General features: G+C 37.3%; 1 protein-coding gene across 1 annotated transcript in view; it reads left to right on the forward strand.

Moving 5' to 3' along the window:
* The window catches only part of Itsn2 (intersectin 2), a 104,032-nt gene that overhangs the window by 32,348 nt on the left and 44,978 nt on the right, over positions 1-26,706 (forward strand). Inside the window, exons 15-21 of the mRNA XM_013013541.1 lie at positions 1,541-1,680; positions 12,920-13,056; positions 16,330-16,466; positions 17,573-17,670; positions 23,606-23,784; positions 24,056-24,200; positions 25,897-26,102. Coding sequence (XP_012868995.1) covers positions 1,541-1,680; positions 12,920-13,056; positions 16,330-16,466; positions 17,573-17,670; positions 23,606-23,784; positions 24,056-24,200; positions 25,897-26,102 — 1,042 coding nt within the window. The remainder of the gene's footprint in view (positions 1-1,540; positions 1,681-12,919; positions 13,057-16,329; positions 16,467-17,572; positions 17,671-23,605; positions 23,785-24,055; positions 24,201-25,896; positions 26,103-26,706) is intronic.

Genomic DNA, 26,706 nt, shown 5'->3' on the forward strand with positions numbered 1-26,706 from the left:
AAAAATGAGGGAAGAGGTAACAAGTTTGACAAAAAATGTACTTATTACCTTACGTAACTGTAACCCCTGTATATCACCTTGACAACAAAAGAAACTTAAAAAAATACCTAGAAATAAATTTAACTAAAGAGATGAAAGATCTGTACTCTGAAAATAATAAAGGATTCATAAAAGCAATTGAAAAAGGTAAATAAATGGAAAAATATATTCATGAAATAGAATTAATACTATTAAATGAAATGATAATACTGAGCTGGAGCTATAGGCTCAGTTAGAGAGCCCTTTCCTTGCATGTGTGAAGCCCTGAGTTCCACCCCCAGTACAGCCACAAAATATAAAAAGCCATACTGCTCCGAAGATAAATACTGTGTGATCTTACATGTGGAATCTAAAAACAATTGAACTTGGAAAACAATAGGTTGGTGGTTACTAGAGGTTAGAAAGTTAGGGAAGATGTTGGTCAGTAGGTATGTACTTAGAGTTAAAGATGAATAAGTTCTGAAGACTTAATGTTCGTCATAGTGATGTACACTTGAAAGTTGCTAAGATTTTAGATGCTCTTTGCACAAAAAGAAAAGGTAAGTATATGAGGTAATGAATAAATTTGCTTCACTAGAGTAATAATTTCACTATCAAAGCATCATGTTCTATATCTTAAATATAGACAGTAATTTTTTATGCCTGTAGCAAGGTATGAATTGAAATACTCTTTTGCCTGAGCCATACCTCAGTCCAACTTTTAGCTAGTTATAATGAAGATGAACTCTGGTGAACTTATCTGCCTAAGCTTGTTCCAACAATCTGTCCTCTAGATCTCAGCTTCCTGAGTAGCTAGCATTACAGGTGTGTGCCGCCAGCACCCAGCAACAATAGCTTCTTTAAAATTAAATGTTTTGCCAGGCATCGGTGGCTCATGCCTGTAATCCTAACTACTCAGGAGGCAGAGATCTGAGGATCACAGTTCAAAGCCAGCCCAGGGAGGAAAGTCCAAAGACTCTTACCTCCAATTAACCACCAGAAAACCAAAAGTGGCATTGTGGCTCAAATGGTAGAGTGCTTGTCTTGAGCTTAAGAGCTGAGGGAGAGTGCCCAGGCCCAGAGTTTAGGCCCCACGCTGACCAAAAAAAGAAAAGCACTTAGTAATACTATTTTAATAACTCATGGTCTTAATTGAATATTTACTATGGGCTAGGCTTTATACTAAGGCTTTATATTCATCACCATATTTAGTAAGATAGATCGTATGATATCTACTGTAAGAGATGAAGAACCTGAAGACTAGATTGGTGAAGCACTTTATTTAATGTACGATTTTGTTTCAAATTCTGACTCTTTAGAGCGCAGAATCAGTGCTTAAAAAAGCATTACCTTCGATATTCTCAGGATATGATCTAGAAAGGAAAAGGGCTATTAAATTTTTCCCCTCTATTCTTCCACATATGTGTGTTATGTCCTTTGCCTTTCTCTAGTTACACTAATTTGACCAGGCAAGAATGACAGATGGTAATGATATAGGAACTTCTGACATTTTGTATTGCAGATTCAGGGATCAGTTTACTCCATGAAAAATCATCAGAAAAGGAAGAATTATGCCAAAGACTTAAAGAACAACTAGATGCTCTTGAAAAAGAAACTGCATCTAAACTCTCAGAAATGGATTCATTTAACAGTCAGCTGAAGGTACTTATCTTCTATTATATTCATTTCTAAGTAGCTACTTTCCTGCCTCTTATTTTGATTAAATAGATTGAATAAAGCTATTGTTATATATTTGACTTTTTATACCTTTTCTTGGCTTGTAACTTAAAATTCAACTCTATTAGAATTTCAAGATTGTTTTTAGTGTTTTGTAAAACACTGTCAACCTTGTGTCACATAACTAAACATACTTTTTCTCACAGTTTTTGAGAATTAGTTCTATTTTAATTGGAATTTATATGATTGAGAACACTTCCTTTATCAGTATTATCAAACTGATGTCAGCCAACATGATCTCAGGCAATGTAATAAAATATGGAAAAATTTAAATAGTTCTGGTGGTAGAAATTCTTTTAATATGCTAAATAACTTTTTGTTTCTCTTACGATGCAATGCTAATTACCTTTATGAAAGAATGCAATAATCAATGAAATCCAAAGCAGAATATGACACTACTCTTTACTTGAAAAGTTAGGTTCATGTCTTACTGTTTGCTATACTGACAAAGCAGATGTCTAAAGCATACCACATGCTTATCATTGTGTGCAATTCTTAGTTGTATACTGAAGCAGAATCTATGAATGGATATAATAAAACCAGGTTAATGGCAAGTAATTCAAATTTGAGAATAGTCTTATACTTTTGTAAACTGCACATACAATTTCAGAGCATAAGATGTTAAATAGCATTTCTGTAAGAAAAGTGTTTCTTCATATGTTTTTAATCTTCCATCTTACTTAGAATAACATTAATACTAGTAATGAACATTATACTAGTAAGGAACAAATAAGGAACATTATAAAGAAAGGACTAGGATGGCTTCTGTTAAAGACAGGACATTGAAGGGAATAATGTTAATCATATACCTTATAGAAGTATATTTCCTGTAGAGAAACAATTTAAAGTAAGCAAAATCATTTGTTATCAATGATCAAACAAGCCAGCCAAATTATCTTCCTTAACATTATTTTTTTATTTGTACATAGTTTAACTGGCTTTTTATCTGCCTTATCTTACAGTGTGGGAATATGGATGACTCTGTTCTTCAGTGCCTTTTGTCTCTGCTAAGCTGTCTCAACCACCTCTTCCTCTTACTTAAGGTTATTTTCTAATGTCTAGCTTCTTTTTTGAGTTACTTTATGATTTTCTTTTTTTTTTAACTAGACTATTCTTTGCCTTTATCTGAGTATTTTTGTTTGAAATAACAAATATAATAAAGACCTTTTTTTTCTTCTGCTTGTTCTAATATTCTTCTGCTGTCTAATTGCCTGTTAAGTCTAATGCTAGAAATCAGGAAGGTTGCCTTTCTCATAAGCCCATTTGTTTCCCTTACATCATCCCTGAGAATTGGGTTAACCAATGGGATGATTACAAATGCATTTCAAGGAAAAACTGAAACAATGTGAAGTTAAGTCATTTACCCCTAACACTAAAAACCATTGCTTAAAGTGACACTTTCTAAAATCTAAGACAAAGCTATGTCATATTCATATGTGCACCAGACTGCATCCTAATTCTACCATAAGGAAAAGTTGAACCATAATACAGGGGAAGCTTTAATTAGATCTGTTTACCAGGGCTCACTTTTAGATATGTATGCACTTCAGGTAAAAATATTTAAATTATTTGGTTAAACCATTTGGACTGTCATGTATAACACACATATTTAAAGTATTCATATTTTAGGAAGGTGCTTTGTATTAACCACTTGTTTAGTAGATTTTGATTACACATTCTACTCAGTACTAAAATGGGCAGATGCATACATATTCCATAGTAAAGATAGGAATATTCTGATTTGTTACCTAAGCAAAAGTAGGCAGATTAAAAAGATAGAAGTAACATAGTTGCCATGTATAAGCCTTTATGATTATAGTATGACTGGCCAGATTATGTAGTCTTAGAGCTTCTGATACAAAATGCACAAAAACTTAAACCCAAAATTTTATGTCTGTGAAATGAATTTCAATAATGAATTGTGGACTCTACTGGTTATTCCAGTTAATATTTGGTTTTCTGCAGGCCAGCAGACTATTCTCTCTTATTTTACTTTGTTCCCTCTGCTTTTGCTTCCTAATCTTTCATGCTTATTGATTCTTCCATCAAAAGCAATGTAGGAAAGTAAAAGAGTGTGAATTATGACTATCAGAGTAGTTAGGAGACTTGACCTTGTCACAAAAAGCAAGAAAAAAGGGCTTCTATAGTCATGATAGTAAAATGTGGTACAGTGAGCAGTTATCATAGTATTGAAAAATATCAATTAACTTTAGTCAACAAGAGGTCTTTTGAAGCCCTTTTGTGACCTTCAATTGTGTAGTAAGCAGTGTATCAAGAATGGGGATTTAGGAAGGGGGGAAGAAAGCATGAGCTTGAAGGAAAAAAAAATTTGAGTGGGGCTTAAGAAAATCTTGACAAAAACTAAGTAAAAAGGAAAGGAGAAAAGAGAGAAGAGATGGAGATTGGATATAAAAAATGGTGTTCATTGACAGAGTACAGTTCTTGGAGAGGCAGAACCCAGAGCATAGGTTAAAGGATTAAATGGGGGAAAATAAAAGAATACTTGTAACTTGGGGAAAGGTGGATGCACTTAAATCTTTAGCAAGTAAGAAGTCAACTGCTGCAAGTCTTAAAATTGTAAGTAAATGAACTATCAGAAAGAACCTTCCTGCTAGGTTAGAACATAGAACAACTTACTTGAGACAGAAGAGGTGTGCAGATACAAGAAGTTTTACTGGTGAAAAGATAAGGGAGTACCAGGGATGAATGAATTAATGAAACAAGATTTTTAGCTCGTAAAAAGAAGAATGGATGGAATATTAGGTGGTTTCAGGAGAGAGAAGTAGGCATGTTGCAGGTGTTGGGGTGCATGCATGGTAGAGGAAACCAGTAACTATTTTGAGCAATGTTGGGTGCTTATTTGATGTTAGAGGTCAGGAGTTTAAATTGAAGACTGTGTGCCTAATTATATGATTTTCTTTCCCAATAATATTTAGCTGTTCAGATATAAGCACATAAAAAGGTTGGTGAAATAGATTGATGGGTTTATATAGATTCAGAGTTTTAGGAGACATGGGCCAAGAAGAAGGAACAAAGATGTTAAAGATTTAACATAAGAACTATGATAAAAATGAAGTTAGTATTTACTAGACATGAAAGGATACGAGGAGAAGAAATGATGATAAAGAGAAGGGCCAACAGAATGGAAATCTCAGTGAGAAATAAAACTTAAAATAGCTGTACCAGATATAAGAAAAGCTTTAGGGCTTTTTTAGTTAGTTTTTGTTGCTGTTGTTGTTGTTGTTGATCATCTATGAAGATGTCACAGACTTAAAGAATAGTGAAGATGAAGAAATGAGGATCAGGACCTAAGAGACCTAAGTGGTTAATAAATACCAATGAAATGGGGGAGAATAGTATTGCTGGGTAGTTTAAGCCTCAGAAAAACATATTGTACTTGTGAGGGGAAATAATACTTTGGAAATGGCAATGAAGAACAGGGAAAATACTGTAATTGTTCCCTTACCTAATATAAATGAGTATGTAATGATAAACTGAGAGAAAACTAGAAAAGCAGAAACCTTACAGATCAACCAAAAGGGTAAGAAGATAAGAGAATTAACATTCAGAGAAGAGATGTGGATATGTAGTTTCCTGATGAGTGAGAAGAGGTTCTAGGAGTGTAGAGGAATTTAAGGAAAGGATGAGTGAAGAATTACTAGGTCAGATCAAGAAATAAACAGAGATAAGAATTTAGGTGATAGAGAATGATGTGAAAGGCTAGATTGATTAGTAGGTGAGATAGAATTGGTCCTGAGGGTCTTGAATGAGATCAGGAGCTTTGTTCTAATGTTGTGGTTCAATGGCACAATAGTGTATCTGATATGAGTACTCCTTTAGGCTACTTATGGTAACAGTAGTAGTAAAACATTTAAAATTAGTTCTTAAGAAGTTATCTTTTATTAGATTATCTAATACACACACACAAAATTGGTGACAATTTTTACTCTTTTAGTCAAGTCATACTAAGATAAATAGCAAAGCCAGTAAGTTCAAAATTAAGACATTGAACAGGCTATTCTTCATTAAGAATATTTATAGATGATTCCATCTTTAGCAGTGAAGTGCAATGAAAAGTATTCTGTGCCACTCGTCAGTTGTATAACTGCTTGTCATTAACCTCTCTAGTTGTGCAGCTATTTACCATTGCTTTTTCATATTATAAGCTGAAAGTATATGCTGTCTTCTTTTGAACGTTATGATTAAATCAAATAGTGTGCATATACACATATGCACACACAGAAGTGCTTTGTGTGAACTCTCATGTACAATAGAAATACTTTACCTTTTTTTTTTTTTTTTTGGTCAGTGTGGGACTTGAACTCTGGGCCTGGGCACTGTCCCTCAGCTTTTCAGCTCCAGGCTAGCACTCTACCACTTCAGCCACAGCGCCACTTCTGGTTTTCTAGTGGTTTATTGGAGATGAGTCTCACGGACTTTCCTGCCCGGGATGGCTTTGAACTTCGATCCTCAGATCTCAGCCTCCTGAGTAGCTAGGATTACAGGTGTGAGCCACCGGTGCCTGGCTTTGAAATACCTTTAGTGAATTAGAAAATCACTATGGACTTGAGTAATAACTGAGGGAGTACTTTTCTGTAAAGGCAAAGCAGAATCTGTCAACCCCACAGCTGTGGCTTCCTCAAGGGTGTTAGGTAGGTCTTATCCTGTGCTTCCAAGGATTAGAGATAAACTATTTACAGATTCACCTCCAGATGACTAGGGGAGATTTTTTTTCTTTTATAATCCTCTTAATACTTATTTATTTTTATTAGCATACATTAGTTACACAAGAAAGATGTACAAGTTCTACTTGTATCCTGATCATCCTCATTCCTCTCTCCTCCACTTCACCCCCCCTTATTAAAACAATTTCAGCAGGTTTTATTGTTCTATTTTCATGCATGCAAATAAACTACATTGACCATATTCATCCTCATTCACCTTCTTAGTTATTCCTCCTCCACCTGGGCCCCCCATCCTGTTTTATTTTCATGTCATTCACTTTTTTCTTTTTAATGTATATTAATTGTACCAAGGGGTTTCACTGTGGTATATAATGAAACTATAATAGATTTGCTCAGAATAACCCTTCACAAAATGAGACTGATATATGCAGGTAATAATATGACTAATTCATTTGGAGATGAGGATCATTAGTCCTTTGGATTATAAATAAAATCTTACAAGAACTACATACTTAGGAACTAGAGAAAATGTTTCCCAAACTCATAAGGAATGAAGGAAGTATTCCTTTTCTTCAGAAGGTTCGTTTTAGGTCTGCCTTTGGAACTTCTTTTCTCTAAGATGAGGTACAATAGTAGGAAGGCATGGGATAGAAATACTGGTTTCTAAAGCAAAACTTCTTAACCACATTTATATTATGGACTCTTCAGCAGTTTGGTAAAGTCTGTAGACTCCTTAAAATAATATTTCAAATGTATAAAATTAAATATATTGGATACTTTTATGAAATATTTTAAAACAATTGGAGTATGTTATATATGTGCTTCTTTTAATGGAAAGGATTAATTAAATAGCAAGATCTAGTGACATACCATTTGAGGATATATATCATATATATGATATATCAAGTTATATAAAATATTTTTAAAATCCGTGATTTCTATTGGTAAAAAACATTACAAGTACAGGTGATTTACTATTTATATTTGACATTGAAGGAAATGGTGTACTTCAGATAAAAGTTAGTGAAAATAAAGATTAATTTTGTTCCTGTCCAAGTACATGAGCCTCTGAATTGTACAATAAAGATTAAGAATCTTGGAAGGTCTTGTGGGCCTCAACATAAGAACTGCTGTTCTGGAATAAAGTCAAGACGATTAGACTTGCTGATTTTTCTTGTCTGCTTTCTCTCATCAGTTATAGAGATCCATTTTAATATGGATTTGTCTATTGAATTTTGCTAGGTTTTTTTTTTTACTTATAGATTTTGAGGATCTCTTATTGTATACATATCATGTGGCTTCCCAGTGGACAAACCCCTTTATCATTACACTGCTCTCCTAGAAATACTTCCTGTCTTAAAGGCTAATTTTTCTGCCTGGCATGATTATTTAAGACTCTAATCCTAGCATTTAGGAAGGCTAATGTAGAAGGACCTCAAGTTCAAGGCCAGCCTAAGTTACTTAGTGAGTTTGAGGTGAACTACATAATGAAACCCTGTCTTGAAAAGAGAGAGAGAGAGAGAGAGAGAGACACACACACACACACACACACACACACACAACTTTTTCTGACATTAGTTTATATTAGCTTTCTTTTGAGTAGTATTGGTATATCTTTTTCTACCTTATACCTTGTTTACATCTTTATACTTAAATTGTGTCTTTAATATTCAGTCTGTATTTTAATTGGAGTAGTTGGTCTGTTTAATATAATTTGGACTTTGACATCTTTCTCTTTGTTATCAGTTTACTATGTTGTATTCTTTTTTTCTCCTTTTGATCAGAGTTCTTTTTCCTCTATAGCTTATTGGTTATATACCTTTTACATTTTTTGTGGGTATTTTAAAGAATACAATTTGCATACTTCTATTTACATATACTGTAAATTAAAATTTTATCTATTGAGGATTCTTTAATTCCATTATCATCAAATGCTTCTCACATTTATGTTGTCTGCGGTTTTGTTTTTGTTTGGTTTTTGGTGCCAGTCATCGCACTTGAACTCTGGGGCTAAGTGCTATCCCTGAGCTTTTGTGCTTAAAGTTAGCATTCTATTATGTAAGCCACAGCTCCACTTTAAGCTTTTTGGGGGGGTAATGAATTGGCGATAAGAGTCTTACAGGCTTACAGGATTCGAACCCAGGGCTTTATGCATGCTAAGCAAGCACTCTACCAATAAGCCACATTTCCAGCTTGTGTTATATATTTTAAACTGCCATTTTTGTCACTACTTTATACTGCCCATGTTCATTAAGATGTGTAGTTTTGCATTCATTCTTATTCCTTCCTCTGTCTGTGCTTCATCTGGATGTATTTATCTTCTGCCAGAAGAATATGCCTTTAGTGTTTAGTGTGTTTCAAATCTTAATTTGCCTAGACTGTTATTTATGTATTTTATTCCTCCCATAAACACTTAACTAAATATTTACACTGTACTATGCCTGGGACATCTTGATAAAAGACAGTCCTGTTAACAGGAGGCATGGCAGAATGTCCAAAAGACTTTATTTCCAAATAACCAGAAAAAAATTACTCTGATAGGTCAGATACAGTTTGGAAAGGTTGACTATGATAGAGGGGTGTACAGACCTCCTTGGGAGCATGGGACAATGAGCAGTTCACTAATTCTGGCACTTCCTTGAGACTAGTTAAGGAATACTTGGGTGCTGTCTTCAGGGGTCAATTAGGGGACTAAGCTTACAGCCATGTTAAGATTAGACTTTAATTTGATTGCTCTTTGTACCCTTTTTTTGGGGGGGGGTCCAGTCGTGGGGCCTGAACTCTGGGCCTGGGCGCTGTCCCTCAGCACTTCAGCTCAAGGCTAGCTCTCTACCACTTGAGCTACAGCGCCACTTCAGCTTTTTTTTTTTCTGCTTATGTGGTGCTGAGGAATTGAACCCAGGCATGCAAGGCAAGCGCTCTACCACTGAGCCACCTTCCCAGCCCTGTACCCCTTTTTAACTTAATATTCTTACTGGGCTTCATCCACTAACAGCTAATATTATTGAGAATTTATGGCCTGCACTATTGCAATCAATTTATATGTATTAGTTCATTTTATTTTCACAGCAACTATGTATGGCATGTGCAGATTAAGAAACTATAAAAATTTTTCTAAGATAATTACAACTAGCCATTGACAGAGCCTGATTTGGACTGCCGTGGTTTTATTCCAAACCCATGTTCCTTAACACCAAAGCAGCCTGTTGCATGGATCATAGTCAATATATTCTTTTGCTTTTCCATAGAAAAATGCAACAAAGCCAGGCGCCGGTGGCTCACGCCTGTAATCCTAGCTACTCAGGAGGCTGAGATCTGAGGATCATGGTTCAAAGCCAGCCCGGACAAGGAAAGTCTGTGAGACTCTTATCTCCACTAAACCACTAGAAAACCGGAAGTGGCGCTGTGGCTCAAGCGGTAGAGCACTCGCCTTGAGCTGTAGAGCTGAGGGATAGCCCCCAACCCCAGAGTTCAAGCCCCACTACCGACCAAAAAGAAAAAAAATGAAACAAAAATAGGACTGTAGAAGCTGAAGTTATGTAAAATTTTCCATGAACACAGCATTGTAATAATATTGGTTCAAGTTGCAAGTGTTTTCTTCAGATATGTTTAGACAGTCTCCAGACACCAAACTATACTTAGCTCTAATGTACCATTTTAACCATACTAGAAGAGTTAACCTTCACATACATTGTTTGCCTTGATTTGGAGGGGTTTTTTGCCTTGGTTTGGAGTTTTCTGTTGTGTGGTTCTGGATACCAAACCCTTTTCTTTTTCCTTTTTACTAAACATTCTACTCAAATGCTATGGAGCTCACATTTTTGCCTCCCTTTTTTTTTTTTTTTTTAAACTTGTTTTTTTTTTTTTTCTGTATTTTTCCTTCAAGATTCTATAAGATTTGTAGTGAAAGTAATCCAGTTCAAAATAGTAGTTATTGGAGGAATACTAGAACAATTTACTGAATGGACAGAAGAATGTTGAGCACTGAGCTGCAAAGTTTCCTTTTGTGTTCCTTCTCCACCTCTGTCTCTGATCTTTACTTCTGTTTTCTGTACTTTCTTCCCATTACTTAGGGTAGTAAGATGCCTTTTAGGTTGACTTTGTCTCTGTTTAATGAGTCCTGAGAAAGGTTTCTTTCTCCTGTTTTGCCCAGCCTGGGGCTTGAACTCAGGGCCTGGACTCTGTCCCTGAGATTTTTTGCTCAAGGCTAGCGCTCTACCCCTTGAGCCACTTCCAGCTTTTTGCTGGTACTTCGAGGTCAGTCTCACGGACGTTCCTGCCTGGGCTGGACCCGCGATCCTCCCATCCCAGCCTCCTGAGGAGGTCCGCTGCAGGTGTCGCCAGCACCCGGAAAGTTCAGAGACTTTTGTGGAAAAGCTTTAGGGAACTGGGGGGAACGTTTGGAGTTCATCAGTGAAGTTTATGTGTATCTGAATCCCAAGAAAATTCTGAACCAGTTTGGAATGTTCATATTTTTTAGACCAATCACGCTGAGCAAGGAAGTAACGTACTATGATTGTTCAAGAGTAAATAAATACCTCCCCTGCTCAAACCACATACAACGGTAGAGAATCAGTTTCCCACAAGAATAGTTCAATAAAAAGAAGGTGAAAAGTGGGGCTGGGAAGGTAGCTCAGTGGTAGAGCACTTGCCTTGCATGCATGAGGCCCTAGGTTCGATTCCTCAGTACCACATAAGTAGAAAAGGCTGGAAGTGGTGCTGTGGCTCAAGTGGTAGAGTGCTAGCCTTGAGCTGAAGAGCTGAGGGACAGTACCCAGGCCTAGAGTTCAGGCCCCACAACCGGTCCCCCCCACAACAAAAAAGAAGGTGAATAGTGAAGTACAAACGGATAATCACAAGTTTCCTGCTAGAGCACTTACCTTTAACCTACATTTAGGCACCTAGCTCTACTTTGAGATTGATGACAAAGGTAATATATGGGAATTAGGCAGCTCTTTTTATTGAATCCCCTTGGGTTAGGGAACTGTACACAATTTTATGTTCAATAAGTATATTTCAATTCCTTTTTAGAGTGCTTGTCATTATTCTTACTTAATTTAAGTCATTGTTTTAGGCAGACATTTATCTTTTCCATTTTTAGTTTTGGAAAAAATGGTTTAATGTTTCAAAGCTGGGCACTGGTGGCTCATGCCTGTAGTCCTAACTACTAAGGAGGCTGAGTTCTAAGGATAGAGGTTCAAAGCCAGCCCGGGCAGGAAAGTCCGTGAGACTCTTTTTTACAATAAACCACCAGAAAACTGGAAGTGGTGCTGTGGCTCAAGTGGTAGAGTACTCTCCTTGAGCTGAAGAGCTCAGGGACAGCACCCAGGCCCAGAGTTCAAACCCTATGACTGAAAATAAATACATAAAAGAGTTATTTTTAGGATTTCATTGGACATAAATTACTGATAACTTGGTTAAACTACATATATTACAGGCTCATTCCTGTAATCCTAACTACTTGGGAGGCCAAGATTGGGAAAATCAAGTTTTGAGGACAGCCTGGGCAGAAAAGTTTGTGAACAGAGAGCTGGGCACAGCGGCTACCTGTTTCCTAGTTTGATCTTAGCCCAGGCACATGAAGAAGATTTCCGGGAGGCAATAAGACCCTATCTCAAGAAAAACTGGTGCAAAGAGGGCCTGGAAGTATGGCTCAGCAGTAGAGCACCTGCCTAACAATCACAAGACCCCTAAGTCAAATCCCAATATTACCAAGAAAATTCCTCTTTAAATGTTATTAAATACATTGTTAGGTTTTTTTAACTGAAAATGATACTTCAGAAAAAAAATGGTTTGTTAAAGATTCTGTGTTCCAGCCAGGTACCTGTGGCTCACACAGTAATCCTAGCTACTCAGGAGGCTGAGATTTGAGGATCACGGTTCAAAACCAGCCTGGGCAGGAAAGTCTGTGAGACTCTTATCTACAATAAACCACTAGAAAACCGGAAGCGGCGCTGTGACCCAAGTGTAAAAGAACTCACCTTGCACAGAGTACTCACCTTGAGCTGAAGAGTGCAGGGACAGCACCCAAACCCAGAATTGAAGCCCCATGAGAGAGAGAAAGAGAGAGAGATTGATTCTGTGTTCTTTAGAAATGTTTGTTTAGTAAATACATGGCTCAGATATTTACTGTTTTCAAGATTGTTTTATCATCTAGATACTTTTTTACTTTATTTTATTTTTTGTCAGTTGTGGGGCTTGAACTCTGGGCCTGAGCCCTGTTCCTGAGCTTTTCAGCTCAAAGAGAGCTGGTGGTTAACTGGAAAAGAGTCTCATGGCCTTTCTTGCCCTGTCTGGCATTGAACTGTGATGTTCACATCTCAGCATCCTGAGTAGCTATGATTGTAGTCATAAGCCACCGGTGCCCGACTCATCTAGATATTTTTAATTTTAGGATTTTGTCTTTCAATATAAATGACAGTTATTAAATAAAATACTTAAATCATTTGAGTATTGACATATTTCTGTTTTGTCCTTAGGAGCTAAGAGAAAGCTATAATACACAACAGTTAGCTCTTGAACAACTTCATAAGATCAAACATGACAAGTTGAAGGAAGTTGAAAGGAAAAGAGTAGAGCTATTACAGAAAAAGAAACTAGAAGATGAAGCTGCAAGGTAATGTAATTCATATTTTTTTATCCTTTATTGCTATTAGAATTCTAATCACATTGCTTTGGTTTCGCTATGAAAACTTAAGGGAAATAAAAGGATTATTTTAAGATGTTAATCAGTTTCCAAACTTTGCTACTTAAAGCTTCCTCTTAGGAACCAAGTTTTCAGAGACCAGTTTTATGGCTCTTAACTGAAAAATACGGACTTTGGAATCAGACATGGATTAGAATTCTGTCTACCACTTACTACCTTGATAACCTTGGTTTAAGGCACTTTATCTCTCTGAAACTCAGTTTCTTCATCTGAAAAAGCAAGCTTTATTGTATTCCTTATGGGGGATTGTATTAAATAAGCTAATTAACATTTCACAAAGGAACTACAGTGATTACATAGGTAGACACTGTTCAGACATTCTATTGACATAAGCAGTTACCTTGATAGCTCTTCATCTGGCACACAGTTCCTCTCAGCCAACAGATTGCATTAGTAATACATACTTTCATCATTCATGCTTGCATATTTTCTTACCATGTGGAGAGAAAGAAATCAAAGAGAACAGAAGTAACATGTAGGATATGTAGGATCTTAACATTTCAAAGTTGAGTGTTAGTATTTTACCTTGATTTGCATGGCTATTTTCCCAGGTTCCTTCCCTTTTTCTCCCAAGCTATTAGTAAGAGTCTGATTTTTCACATTGTAGATGTAGCAATATAGCCTCCTTGGCCTTCTGTTGCCCTTGTGAGGCATCATCTGGTACTGGACCAGTTTTCACCCCCCTATCTCTTGCTTTGGAATTTTTATCAGAATTTAATGAACTCTGTGGTCTTTACTTCGCCCCTTTATGTGTAACTGTATAATCTGAAAATGTGTAATCTAATCATGGTTGTGTATAATTGTATGGGAAATCACACAAAGGACAGAAGAGTTATCATATGTTTGGGAGAGTGTTATAGAATGTTACAGTGGAACTAGAAAAGTGACTGTTAGTTAAAATTACATTAGGACTACAAGAAAAGCCTTGTCTTCAAGAACAACTTAAAGCTTCCAGAGGAAGCATCCTATGATATAATAGAGGATATGGAAATTTTGGAAATAAACTAATACTAATATTGGTTTATATTTTATGAATTAAAAGATTATGGTGGCTCATGCCTATAATCCTAGCTACTCAGAAGGCTGATCTGAGGATCATGGTTCAAAGCCAGCTTGGGCAGAAAGGTCCATGAGGCTTTAACTTCCAATTAGTACCAAAAAGGTGGTAGTGGATGTGAGGCTCAAGTGGAAGACTGACATACTTAAGTGAAAAAGCCAAATGAGAGTTGGGCGCTGATCTTACCTAATCCTAACTACTCAGGATGGTGAGATTTGAGGATCATGGTTTGAAGCCAACTCAGGCAGAAAAATCTATGTGACTCTTACCTCCCAATAAACTACTTAGGAAAAAGCCAAAAGTGGCATGGTGGCTTTAGAATCTCTCGGGGACAGTGCCCAAGCCCTGAGTTCAAGCCCCAAGGCTGGCATGCACTAAACACACACATACAAACACACAAGCCAAGTGAGCATATAAAACCCTGAGTTCAAGCTGCAGTATCAGCCTCTCCCCCCAAAAAGAAAAAATATTTTAGTACTAAGGTCTACAATATTTTTCATTATCTAGGATTTCCAAATTCCTTCAGAGAAATTAAGGATAGAACTTTATAATTAAGCCAAGGTTACCACTTTAATGATGTATACATTTACCTCAGTCTCAAAGATGTATCTAGCCACAGTCTACTTCCCCTATAGTATTGAGTATTGTGGTCACTATTCCCAGAGTGAGGACATAAAAATGCATGCAAGAAGCTGAGTGACAGTAGCTAATGCCTATGTAATCCTAGCAATTCAGGAGGCTGATATCTGAGGCACACGCAAAGTTCATGAGACTCATATTTCCAGTTGACTCTAAAAAACTCAGAAGTAGCCGGGCGCAGGTGGCTCACACCTGTAATCTTAGCTACTCAGGAGGCTGAGATCTGAGGATCATGGTTCAAAGCCAGCCCAGGCAGGAAAGTCCATGAGACTCTTATCTCCAGTTAACCACCAGAAAACCAGAATTGGTGCTTTGACTCAAGTGGTAGAGCGTTTGCCTTGAGCTGAAGAGCTCAGGGAAAGTGTCCAGGCCCAGAGTTCAAGCCACACAACCTACCAAAACCAAACCAAACCAAAACAGAAAACAATCTAGAAGTGAAGCTGTGGCTCAAGTGGTAGAGTGCTAGCCTTAAGCAGAAAAGCTCAGGGACAATGCCCAGGCCAAGATCAAGCCTCAGGACACGCAAACTCACACATGCACGCACACATATACACAAATACATGCAAGGGAGGAGTATACTGTGTATACTTACAAGCTAAAATAATTTAAGTTTTATCACAGATCTTATTGTTGTATGTCATAAAATCATATACAGAAGCTTGAATGTATTAGCTACTTTTGCATAACTATAATTAAAATACCTGAGAGAATAATTTAAAGAAGGAAAGATTTCTTTTGGCTCATGATTTTAGGGGATTCAATCCACGGTTCCTGGGTCCTGTGTGATTGGGCCGAATTTGATGGCTGTAGGAGTGTGTGGTGGAGGAGAGCTGTTTATCTGTCCTTGTGACTAGAAGTAGGGAGTAGGAGACTAGGGACCCAGTATAACTTTTAAAGGTCCTCTATGTTCTCCAGGTAGGCCCTACTTCCAAAAGTTTTCCATCATATTTCAAACTGGTGCCACCAGCTGGGGACCATGTATTCAACTTCAAACCTTAACAATGACCTACAAAGTAGAAATGCTCTATTATCAAAGCAAATGCACAGGCCTTTTGAGATGATAATATAAAAGCTAACTAGCCTTTCCCAAAGCATTTCCCATTTCACAGTTGTGAATTAATCTCCTAAACAGGAATGAGGTATGAGAAAAGGAATAAAAGCTGGAGGGAGTCTTCATAAAGAGTGTGAAAGGGAAGGAGTTTTAGATTTACTTGCTGAACTTTTCGCATCCACTTAACTCTCTTTTCCTGGAAGTGGAGATGGCTGACTGGAGGTGTCATACTTTGTAGATCACTTATAATCCAAGGCTCCTCTTGATTGACTGATGTTCCCTTCACTCATGAACACTGCTGTTTCTCTCCCTGTCCCCAACTAATACTCTTTGCTAGTTTTCTGGCTAATAGGAGCCAGATTTTCTATTATTTTTTTCATTCTATATATAAACAATTTTTAGAACATTATACAAAGTCTTGTTCTTTTATTTAAAGGAAAGCTAAGCAAGGAAAAGAAAACTTATGGCGAGAAAATCTTAGAAAAGAGGAAGAAGAAAAGCAAAAGCGACTTCAGGAAGAAAAAACCCAAGAAAAACTTCAAGAAGAGGAACAAAAAGTTGAAGAGAAAGCAAGTAAGGATGGGTTTTTTTTTAAGGCAGCATAACAAAAACAATAAGTAAAGAGATCTGATAGGAGATTAAAAAAAGAAAAGAAGAAGAAATAGAAAGATCTTAGAATTTGAAAAAAGTATTTCAAGTTGGAAAAGAAATCTTAATACAGCAGAAGAAGACTTATAACTGACTTAACAAAAAGACCGTGACATAGTTTTCAAGTCTTTGCACATTGAAATATTCTCAGAAGATGTACCTTTATGTAGGCCTCAGTCCATTTCTAAAATACTTTAATAATATACTCTGTTGATAATAATATAGTGTATTCACTATAATGATAGTGTGTTCAGATTTTTTACAAGTAAAAGCATTTATCCAAAAACAAAGTAAAATATTTTAAATTTTATCATTTAATAAATTTGTGAACACTATTTGTTCCTTAGAACTAATCCTATTTACTTACTGATCTTTTCATTTGTGACCTACATGATGGTGCTATTTTTTTCTGTTATATTCTGACCTTCACAAATCAAGTCACATCTCTTTGCACTTAGTCTTCTTCTTCTTTGTCCAACTCCATTTGGCTTCCACTCCTTCCCTATCCCTTAGATCCATGTACATGCTTGGCTTAGTGGTAGAGTGCTTGCCTAGCATGAATGAAGCCATGGGTTCAATTCCTCGGTACCATGTAAACAAAAAAAGCAGGAAGTAGCGTTGTGGCTCAAGTGGTAGAGTGCTAGCCTTGAGCAAAAGAAGCTCAGGGACAGTGCCCAGGATCTGAGTTCAAGCCCCAGGACTAGCAAAAAAAAAAAACAAAACCTTCTTTTCTTTATATTAATTATATGACTAGTCAATCTATTTAAATCCTAATGAGTCTGTATCAGATTCATTCTACTATTTGATGCTCAGTTTTTATCATTCATATTATGTGTGTGTGTATGAGAGAGAGAGAGAGCACATACACTCATACTGGTACTGATACTTGAATTCAAGACCTCACAATTCTCTTTGTTTTTTTCCCCTCAAGGCAAGCACTCTACTCCTTTTGATTTTAAGAGCTTTATATTAAGCCATAGCACAGATATATAAAACAGAAGAAGAAATTATAATATTTATGTTCTCCTTAGGTGAGACATCTAATGTTTTGGTGAATTATAGAGCATTATACCCCTTTGAAGCAAGGAGCCATGATGAGATGAGTTTTAATTCTGGGGATATAATTCAGGTAAGAAATTATGGCTTTTTTTCCTTTATGAGGAAGCTGAATGTAACACATTGTGTTATATTATAATAATGATTATAGTTTTACACTTATATTTTTTAACATCTCATTTTGACCCTTGCAATGTATCTCAGAGCTGCCGAAGACAGTTATTATTCCTACCACATTCTAAGGAACAATACTGAAAATCACACGGATTATGATAGCCAGCATCTCACTGGCAGATTGGGATGCAAGTATTCTTTCCTCTCTGCATATTGCTTTGTATTGTAAAAGAAAATCATTTTAATTTTTATTTCATGGAAAGAACATATTAGAAGTAGGGACTGGCCAGAGACTTAAGAAACTGGCAAAGTGGAGCAAAGATGGAGTAGCTCATAATCTAAAAACCCTGATTAAGTGACATAGACTCTTTGGAAAGAGGTACGTTTGCTAACCTTAAGATAAAAAAGATAATAAAGGGACTTAATTATTTATAATAATTGTTTTAAATTATCATAATAAGCATGTTTGTTTAATGTAGGTTCAAGAAAATGTGAATGACGAATGACAAGTCACATGCAGTTAGTACAAAAACTAGACTTATCAAGTCTTGAAGACATACATCAAGTACAGGTCTTGCTTGATCCTGGATATCTTTGTTAGTAATAGTGTAGGTGTAATACTAATGACTTAGATTAAACTATAGCAAATGACTTATTAATCCTCCTTTAGAAAAATAGTTAAAATAAGCAAATAAAAACACACACTGATTTGAAGTTTTTTGAAAAGGTACTATGAAACAGAAAGATTTGGCCTGTTTCTCTGTTTCTTTCTTTCTTTTGTCAGTCGTGAGGCTTGAACTCTGGGCCTGGGTGCTGTTCCTCAGCTCCTCAGCTCAAGTCGAGCATTCTACCACTTGAGCCACAGTGCCATTTCCGGTTTTCTGAGTGGTTTATTAGAGATAAAAGTCTCACAGACTTTCCTTCTCGGGCTGGCTTTGAACCGTGATCCTTAGATCTCAGCCTCCTGAGTAGCTAGGATTATAGGCATGAGCTGCCAGTGCCCAGCCTGGCCTGTTTCTCTAAGCAAAGGCTTAGAAACTTTTAAAATATATTTTAAAACAAGTAACTAAAATCTATACACCAGTGACTCATGCCTGTAATCCTAGCTACTCAGAAAGCTAAGATCTGAGGAGTGTGGCTCAAAACCAGTGTAAGCAGGAAAGTCAGTGAGACTTTTATCTCCAGTTAACCACCAAAATGCTGGAAGTGGAGCTCAAGTGGTAGAGTGCTCACTTTGAGACAAAAACTCGAAGGCAGTGTCCAGACCCTGAGTTCAAGTCCCAGGACTGGCACACACATGCACAAAATCAAACAAATAGATAAATAATAACATTTTGTGGGGTTGGTTATTTTAAGGCAACTGTTAAAAAAGTTGAAGGAATTAGGTTCTGCATCCCTAACTGGATATGCTCCTGGAACAAAGGATTTTTTTATACGCTCACAATCCATATAAAATTGATAAAATAGAGAAAACACAGGAAATCATGTTAGTCAAGTCAGAATAAGAACAAGCTTTAGAATCTACAGATTGGGATTTTAGTCTCTATGATATGTAAATTATAACTCAATAAGTCATTATTAAAAACAAAAACATTGCCGGGCACCAGTGGCTCATACCTGTAATCCTAGCTACTCAGGAGACTGAGATCTTAGGATCACGGCTCAAATCCATCCAGAAAACAGGAAGTGGCGCTGTGGCTCAAAGTGGTAGAGCACTATCCTTGAGCAAAAGAGCTTAAGGACAATGCCCAAGTCCTGAGTTCTAGCCCCACAGCTGACAAAAATAAATAAATTAATAAATAACATAATTAAACATACAACTATAGTGTGATCTAGCCATTCCACTCTTAGAGATATTTAGCTAAGAAAGCATATGTCTGTGAAGACAGATGTTCATAACAGCTTTTATTCATTTTGTCGATGTTGTTGTTTATAGAAGCTTTATTTGTAATAGCTAAAAACTGGAGACAACTGAAATGTCCATCAACAGGTGAAAGGATGAGCAAATTGTACAGTACTCATACAAAATAATTACTCAGGGGCTGGGATGTAGCTCAGCGGCAAGTACTTGCTTTGCAAGTACAACGTCCTGGGTTCAATCCCCAGTACTAAAAAAGAATAGACCAAAAAATTATATATATTTATATATATACATGTATGTGTATATATATATATATATATATATATTATATATATACAGTTAAAATAAAAAACACAAACAAGCCAGCCACTGGTGGCTCACACCTAGCTACTCAGGAGGCTGAGATCTGAGGATAAAAGTTTAAAGCCAGGGCTGGGAAGGTGGCTCAGTGGTAGAGCTCTTGCCTTGCATGCCTGAGGCCCTGGGTTCGATTCCTCAGCACCACATAAGCAAAAAGAAAAAAAGCCGGAAGTGGCGCTATGGCTCAAATAGTAGAGTGCTAGCCTTGAGCTGAAGAGCTGAGGGACAGCGCCCAGGCCCAGAGTTCAGGCCCCACGACCAGACCCAAAAAAAAAAAAAGTTTAAAGCCAGCCCAGGCAAGAAAGTCCATGAGACTCGTATCTCCAATTAACCACCAGAAAACCAAAAGTGACTCTAATAGTAGAGCACTCACCTTGAGCTGAAGAGCTCAGGGACAGCGCCAGGCCCAGAGTTCAAGACCCACAACTGACAAAATAATAATAATATAATAATAATAATAGCTCAGCAATGAAAAATAATTCATCCTCACTACACATATATGTATCTCAAATGAACGATGTTGAGTGAAAAAGCAGACAAAAATGATGCATATTACAGGATTTTATATACATGAAATTCTAGAAAATGCAAACTAATCTCAAGTGACATAAAGTAGGCCAGGAAATGTGGTGAGAAACCAGAGGAAGGTTTAAAATGGAACGAGAAGAAACTGGTGAAGATGAGGAGTGATGGTTATGTTCTTCATTGTGGTTATGGTGATTTTTCACAAGACTTGCCATCTCCAACATGAAAATTTAGGTTATTTATACCTCAGTAGGCTGTTATTAAAAATCTTAATGTATTACATGATATGCCACTGTCAGATCTGTGTTTTAGACAGATATGGAAAATGTGGCAAGGAGACACAGTTGATTTATTTGTTCATTGAAATAAGCAGATATTTAGTGTGCTAGATAGAACCAATAAAAAGACAGACAGGTGGAACAGGTGTAAGTACAGCAATAATAGAATATGGTGATACTGATTATGCTAGTATAACTCTGGCCTGGCTTAGGGGTGTTAATAGAATCTTGAGAGTGAGCAAAAATTGCAGTAATCTTAGATATGAATTGAAACAGCCTGCAAAAAATGAAATTGAGGAAAATTGAAAGCAGTTTTTAGTGACAAAGTCAGCAGTTTGACTGTGAAACTCTTTGGGAAGAAACCTACTCTTTTTCTTTTCTTTTTCTTTTTTTTCCAGTCCTAGGGCCTGAACTCAATTTGACTGCTGACTCTGACTATAAAAGCATAATAGAGTTTTTTTGTTGGCGGATATGTGGCTTGAACTCTGGGCCTGGGCACTGTCCCTGAGCTCTTCAGCTCAAGCCGAGTGGTCTACCACTTGAGCCATAGCTCAAGTCACTTCCAGTGTTCTGGTGGTTAATTGGAGATGAGAGTCTCAAGGACTTTCCTGCTGGGGCTGGCTTTGAACTGTGATCCTCAGATCTCCTGAGTAGCTAGGATTACAGGCATGAGCCTGGCAAGATATTTTTCTTTAGATGATTAAGTCATTGATGGTAAGAATAGTAGAAGGTATTAAGAAGGATTGGATAAAAGAAAAAGTTGTATTGGACTTGAGTTAGAGGTTTTCGTAGAAAATTCAGTTTTAGATACATTGCAGGAGTTGCAGGTTTAAGAGTGGGTTTCTGGGCTGGGAATGTGGCTTACTGGTAGAGTGCTTGCCTGGCATCCATGAAGCCATGGGTTTAATTCCTCACTACCACATAAACAGAAAAGGCTGGAAGTGGTGCTATGGCTCAAGTGGTAGAGTGCTAGCCCTGAGCAAAAGGAGCTCAGGGCAGCATGCAAGCCCTGAGTTCAAGCCCTAGGACTGGCAAAAAAAGAAGATAGAAAGAGTAAGTTTCTTCCCAGAGAGTTTCAGGATTCATTATTGCGTACAGGACTCATCAAATGGTAGGAGCAAGTAGGCTTATTCAGGAAGTGTACATAGCATGAGGCAAGAAAGCCACCAGTGAAACCTTGAGGCACCATCAGCAATTAAGGAACAAAAACTAGGAAGAAGAGCAAGAGACACTGAGGTTAGTAGAGGCTTACGTACTCCAAAAAGGAAATGTTTAGAAAAAGATGCAATTAGTAAATCACCTGATGCTTTACAAGTTAAAAGTAGCATTTAGAAGTTTCTAGCTCTGTTAGATAGTTCAAGAAAATTCTGTAATAAAAGCACAAAAAAACTAGCTGGGTGCCGGTGCCTCACACCTGTAATCCTAGTTACTCGGGGCTGAGATATGAGGATTGCAGTTCAAAGCCAGTGTGGGCAGGAAAGTCCATGAGACTCTTATCTCCAATTAACCACCAGAAAACCAAAAGTGACGCTGTGACCCAAGTGGTAGAGCGCTTGCCTTGAGCTGAAGAGCCCAAAGTTCAAGCCCCACGACTGACAAAAAAAAACAAAAAAACTAAACAGAAAGAAAACAATTATTATAGGAAAATAAAAATGGAAGCAAATGTAGTGAGCAGAATACTACATAGCTCAGATGGAAAATATTTATATATCTCTAATAACCTAAACACTAAATATACGTTAACAAAAACTTTTGATATAGCAATATTGGTAAAACAAGAGATTTAGTAATAGATGAATCTTTCTTTCCTACAATCCAAAGCCAATAGTCTAAACTGAAAAAAAATCTAAGAAACAACACTATAAATGGCAGTTAGAAGTACAGAAGATAGTACAGAAGATACTATTGGCTGGAAATGTAGCTCAGTGGTAGAATGCTTGCCTAGCCTTCATGAGGTCCTGGGTTCGATTCCTCAGTACTACATAAACAGAAAAGGCCAAAGTGGTACTGTGACTCAAGTGGTAGAATGCCAGCTTTAAGCAAAAGAATCTCAGGAACAGTGCCAGGCCCTGAGTATAGTCCCCTAGGACTGGCAAAAAAATAAGACACTAACAATGTAGTTTTTGCCAAGATAGGAGTGAAATAAGAGGAAGAAATATTATGTGTGATGCTGTTTGTCTTTATAAACTGTTTCCGTACATCAGATAAAATTTAAATTTAAGGGACTGGGAAGGTGACTCAGTGGTAGAGTGCTTGCCTTGCATGCCTGAGGCCCTGGGTTCGAATCCTCAGCACCACATAAGCAAAAAGAAAAAAGCCGGAAGTGGTGCTGTGGCTCAAGTGGTAGAGCACTAGCCTTGAGCTGAAGAGCTGAGGGACCGCGCCCAGGCCCAGAGTTCAGTCCCCACGACCGGACCCAAAAAAAAAAAATTTAAATTTAAAAAGATAATTTGTTGCCAACTGCCAGAAGCTCATGCCTATAATCCTAAACTACTCAGGAGGCTGAGATCTGAGAATCACAGTTCAAGCCAGCTCAGGCAGAAAAGTTCCTGCCAGACTCTTATTTCAAACCACTCAAAAACCAGAAGTGGAACTGTGGCTCAAAGTGGTAGAGTGCTAGCCTTGAGTAAAAGAGCTCAGGGATAGCACCTAGGCCCTGAGTTCAAGTCCCATGAAACAATAACAACAACAACAACAAAAGACAATTTTTTAGTAACTAGAAATAGCAACCTAATAATTTGTAGGAAACACCTTAGCTATTTAGTTAAATGGACTGAATTCTAAAGCCAAAAATAAAATATATTGGTCTACTTCTCTTTCCATTGTAAGTGCATCAATTTGAAGCATTGTTAACCTTCCTTTTTCCATAGGTTGATGAAAAAACTGTAGGAGAACCTGGTTGGTTTTATGGTAGTTTTCAAGGAAATTTTGGTTGGTTTCCATGCAACTATGTAGAAAAAATGCCAACAAATGAAAAAGCTCTGTCTCCTAAGAAGGCCTTACTTCCTCCTACAGTATCTTTATCTACTACTACCTCAACTTCTTCTGAGTAAGTACTAAGCTAACACCAGACTTTTTATATCTCTGCCAGTGTATGAATGCTAGTGTATACTTAGATCAGCCTGATCCTTTGTCATATTATTAATATGAGCTGGACTTTTCCAAGAGCACCCTTGATTCTAAATTTAATATTGGAATTTAGTAAATGAAATCATAGGACAATCATTTGTTTATGAATTTTTCCCACTTTAGGATATATAATTAGTACTTTATTTCATTTTAATTATTAAGTATACTTAATTACAGTGTTATATTTGCAGACCGCTTTCTTCAAATCAACCAGCATCTGCAGCTGATTATCAAAATGTATCTTTTGCAAACCTAACTGTTAATACATCATGGCAGAAAAAATCAGCTTTTACTCGTACTGTGTCCCCTGGATCTGTATCACCTATTCATGGACAGGTAGGTTGTCTCTAATTTTTGTTTGCTTTATTCTTTGAGTTTGTTCCTGATTTATGTGACTTGAATGAAGATTTCATATAAAGGCTTCATTTACTTATTTAACATGAGATTGTAGCATCCAATTTCTGGTTGCTGGTTTTGTGTGTGTGTATTTTTTACATAGGATATCAAGTTGAAGAATGATTAATATTAGATTCTCAATTCATTCTCAGTGTCAAGTGGAAGATAAGAGATTTGAACTTGGTTTTTAATTTTTTCCCTTTAAGTCATTGAAGACATGGTACTTTGTTATGTATATGCACCTCTAATTTAGGATACCCATTGTAAATACTGCTACATTCATATTATTAAAAAGAAATTGCAGGATACATGAGGCTCTGGATTTGATTTCTCAGCACTACAAAAGCAGAAAAAGCCAGAAGTGGTGCTGTTGCTCAAGTGGTAGAGCACTAACCTTGAGCTGAAGAGCTGAGGGACAGTGCCCAGGCCCAGAGTTCAGGCCTCACGACTGACCAAAAAAAAAAAGAAAAAAGAAATTGCAAAAGCCAAGTGCTGGTAGCTCATGCCTATAATGCTAGCTACTCAGGAGGTTGAGATCTGAGGATCACAGTTTGAAGTTAGCCTAGAAGGAAAGACCTTGAGACTTTCAGCTCCGATTAACCACAAAAAAAGCCAGAAGCAGAGCTATGGCTCAATGGCAAAATGCATGCGTCAAGCAAAAGAGCTCAGGGAAAGCACCCAACCCTTGAGTTCAAGCCCAAGACACACACACACACACACGCACGCACGCACGCACGCAACCCTTGAGTTCAAGCCCAAGACAGACGGAGCTCAGGGAAAGCACCCAACCCGTGAGTTCAAGCCCAAGACACACACACGGAAAGCACCCAACCCTTGAGTTCAAGCCCAAGATACACACACACACACACACACACACACACGTGTATTGGCATAAAGCCAAGTGCCAATAGCTCATACCTGTAATTCTAGCTACTCAGAAGGCTGAGATAGGAAGATCGCGGGTTCGGTTCAAAACCAGCCTGAGCAGGAAAGTCCATGAGACTCATCTCCAATTCACCACCAGAAAACCAGAAGTGGCGTTACGGCTCACACAGTAGAGCACTTGCTTGCCTTGAGCTGAATTGCTCGGGAACAGTTCCCAGGGCCAGAGTTCAAGCCCCATGACTGACAAAAAAAAAAAAAAGGACTTAATGGTACAAAACATTTCTAGAAATGAGAGTGTAATACTATTTACAGTTTAAGTGAAGAGTTTAGCTTCATCAAGAGAACAAAAATAAGAGACTAAAGGCTGAGTGAGACTGTGCTTAACCACATCTGTTGCAAGTCAGGTATCTGAATCAAGTGCAGTTGGATGAATAGTATTAGAAGCTGGAGGAGAGAAAAGTAACTCATTTCTTTCTTGTATGGTGTACCTTTGGTGGACCTATGAATACTTCATAGCGTGTTCACTATTCACCTCTGTACCAGTGATGATGTAAATTCCTTAGAGTATAAGTGATCAAGAAGGCTACTTTCATGGTTGTGGGCATATAGAATTTTAAGTCAATTAGATTAGTAGGTTAAATCACCACCACACAAAATGGTCTACTGTTTGAACTTGTATATTATGTGTTAGTAAATAGAACTCATGAGTATTATACTTTGTTTTTCAATTTCGGTGGCTGCTTATTTATAGGGACAGGCTGTAGAAAACCTGAAAGCACAGGCTCTCTGTTCCTGGACTGCAAAGAAAGAGAACCATTTGAACTTCTCAAAACATGACATTATTACCGTCTTGGAGCAGCAAGAAAATTGGTGGTTTGGAGAAGTGCATGGAGGGAGAGGATGGTTTCCAAAATCTTACGTTAAGATCCTTCCTGGAAGTGAAGTAAAGCGGGAAGAGTAAGTATTTCTGTGTGTTTACAGGAGGTGTGGATGTTCATGTTTCCACTGATAACTTAGCCCACAGGATGAGTAGCTCTGGTTTAAATGTAGAGATATGATTAGAAATGTGATTTCTAGCCGAGAAAAACAACAGATGTGTGTTTCTGCTTTAAAATCTTTTATTATATTCATTTCAGATTCATAGTTTTCAACGTCCTATACTTAAATTTTTATGTACTATAGTACTATATTTAAATTTTCAATATTCTTTTTCTTTCTTTGTGGTACTAAGGGTTGAACTTAGATCCTCATACATACTAGGCAAATTCTCTACTACTTAAGCCTTGATCCCAGTTCTGTTTTTTTATTTTTTTTATTAATAAGTTTTTTTTTTATTGTGAAAATACCGTACAGAGGGGTTACAATTACATGAGCAAGGTAATGAGTACATTTCTTTTTTTTTGGTCCAGTTGTGGGGCCTGCACTCGGCCTGAGCACTATCCCTCAGCTCTTCAGCTCAAGGCTAGTGCCCTACCACTTGAGCCACAGCGCCACTTCCGGCTTTTTTCTTTTTGCTTATGTGGTGCTGAGGAATCGAACCCAGGGCCTCAGGCATGCAAGG

Source organism: Dipodomys ordii, unplaced genomic scaffold (genome assembly GCF_000151885.1).
Source record: "Dipodomys ordii isolate 6190 unplaced genomic scaffold, Dord_2.0 Scaffold20, whole genome shotgun sequence".
Lineage (NCBI taxonomy): Eukaryota > Metazoa > Chordata > Mammalia > Rodentia > Heteromyidae > Dipodomys > Dipodomys ordii.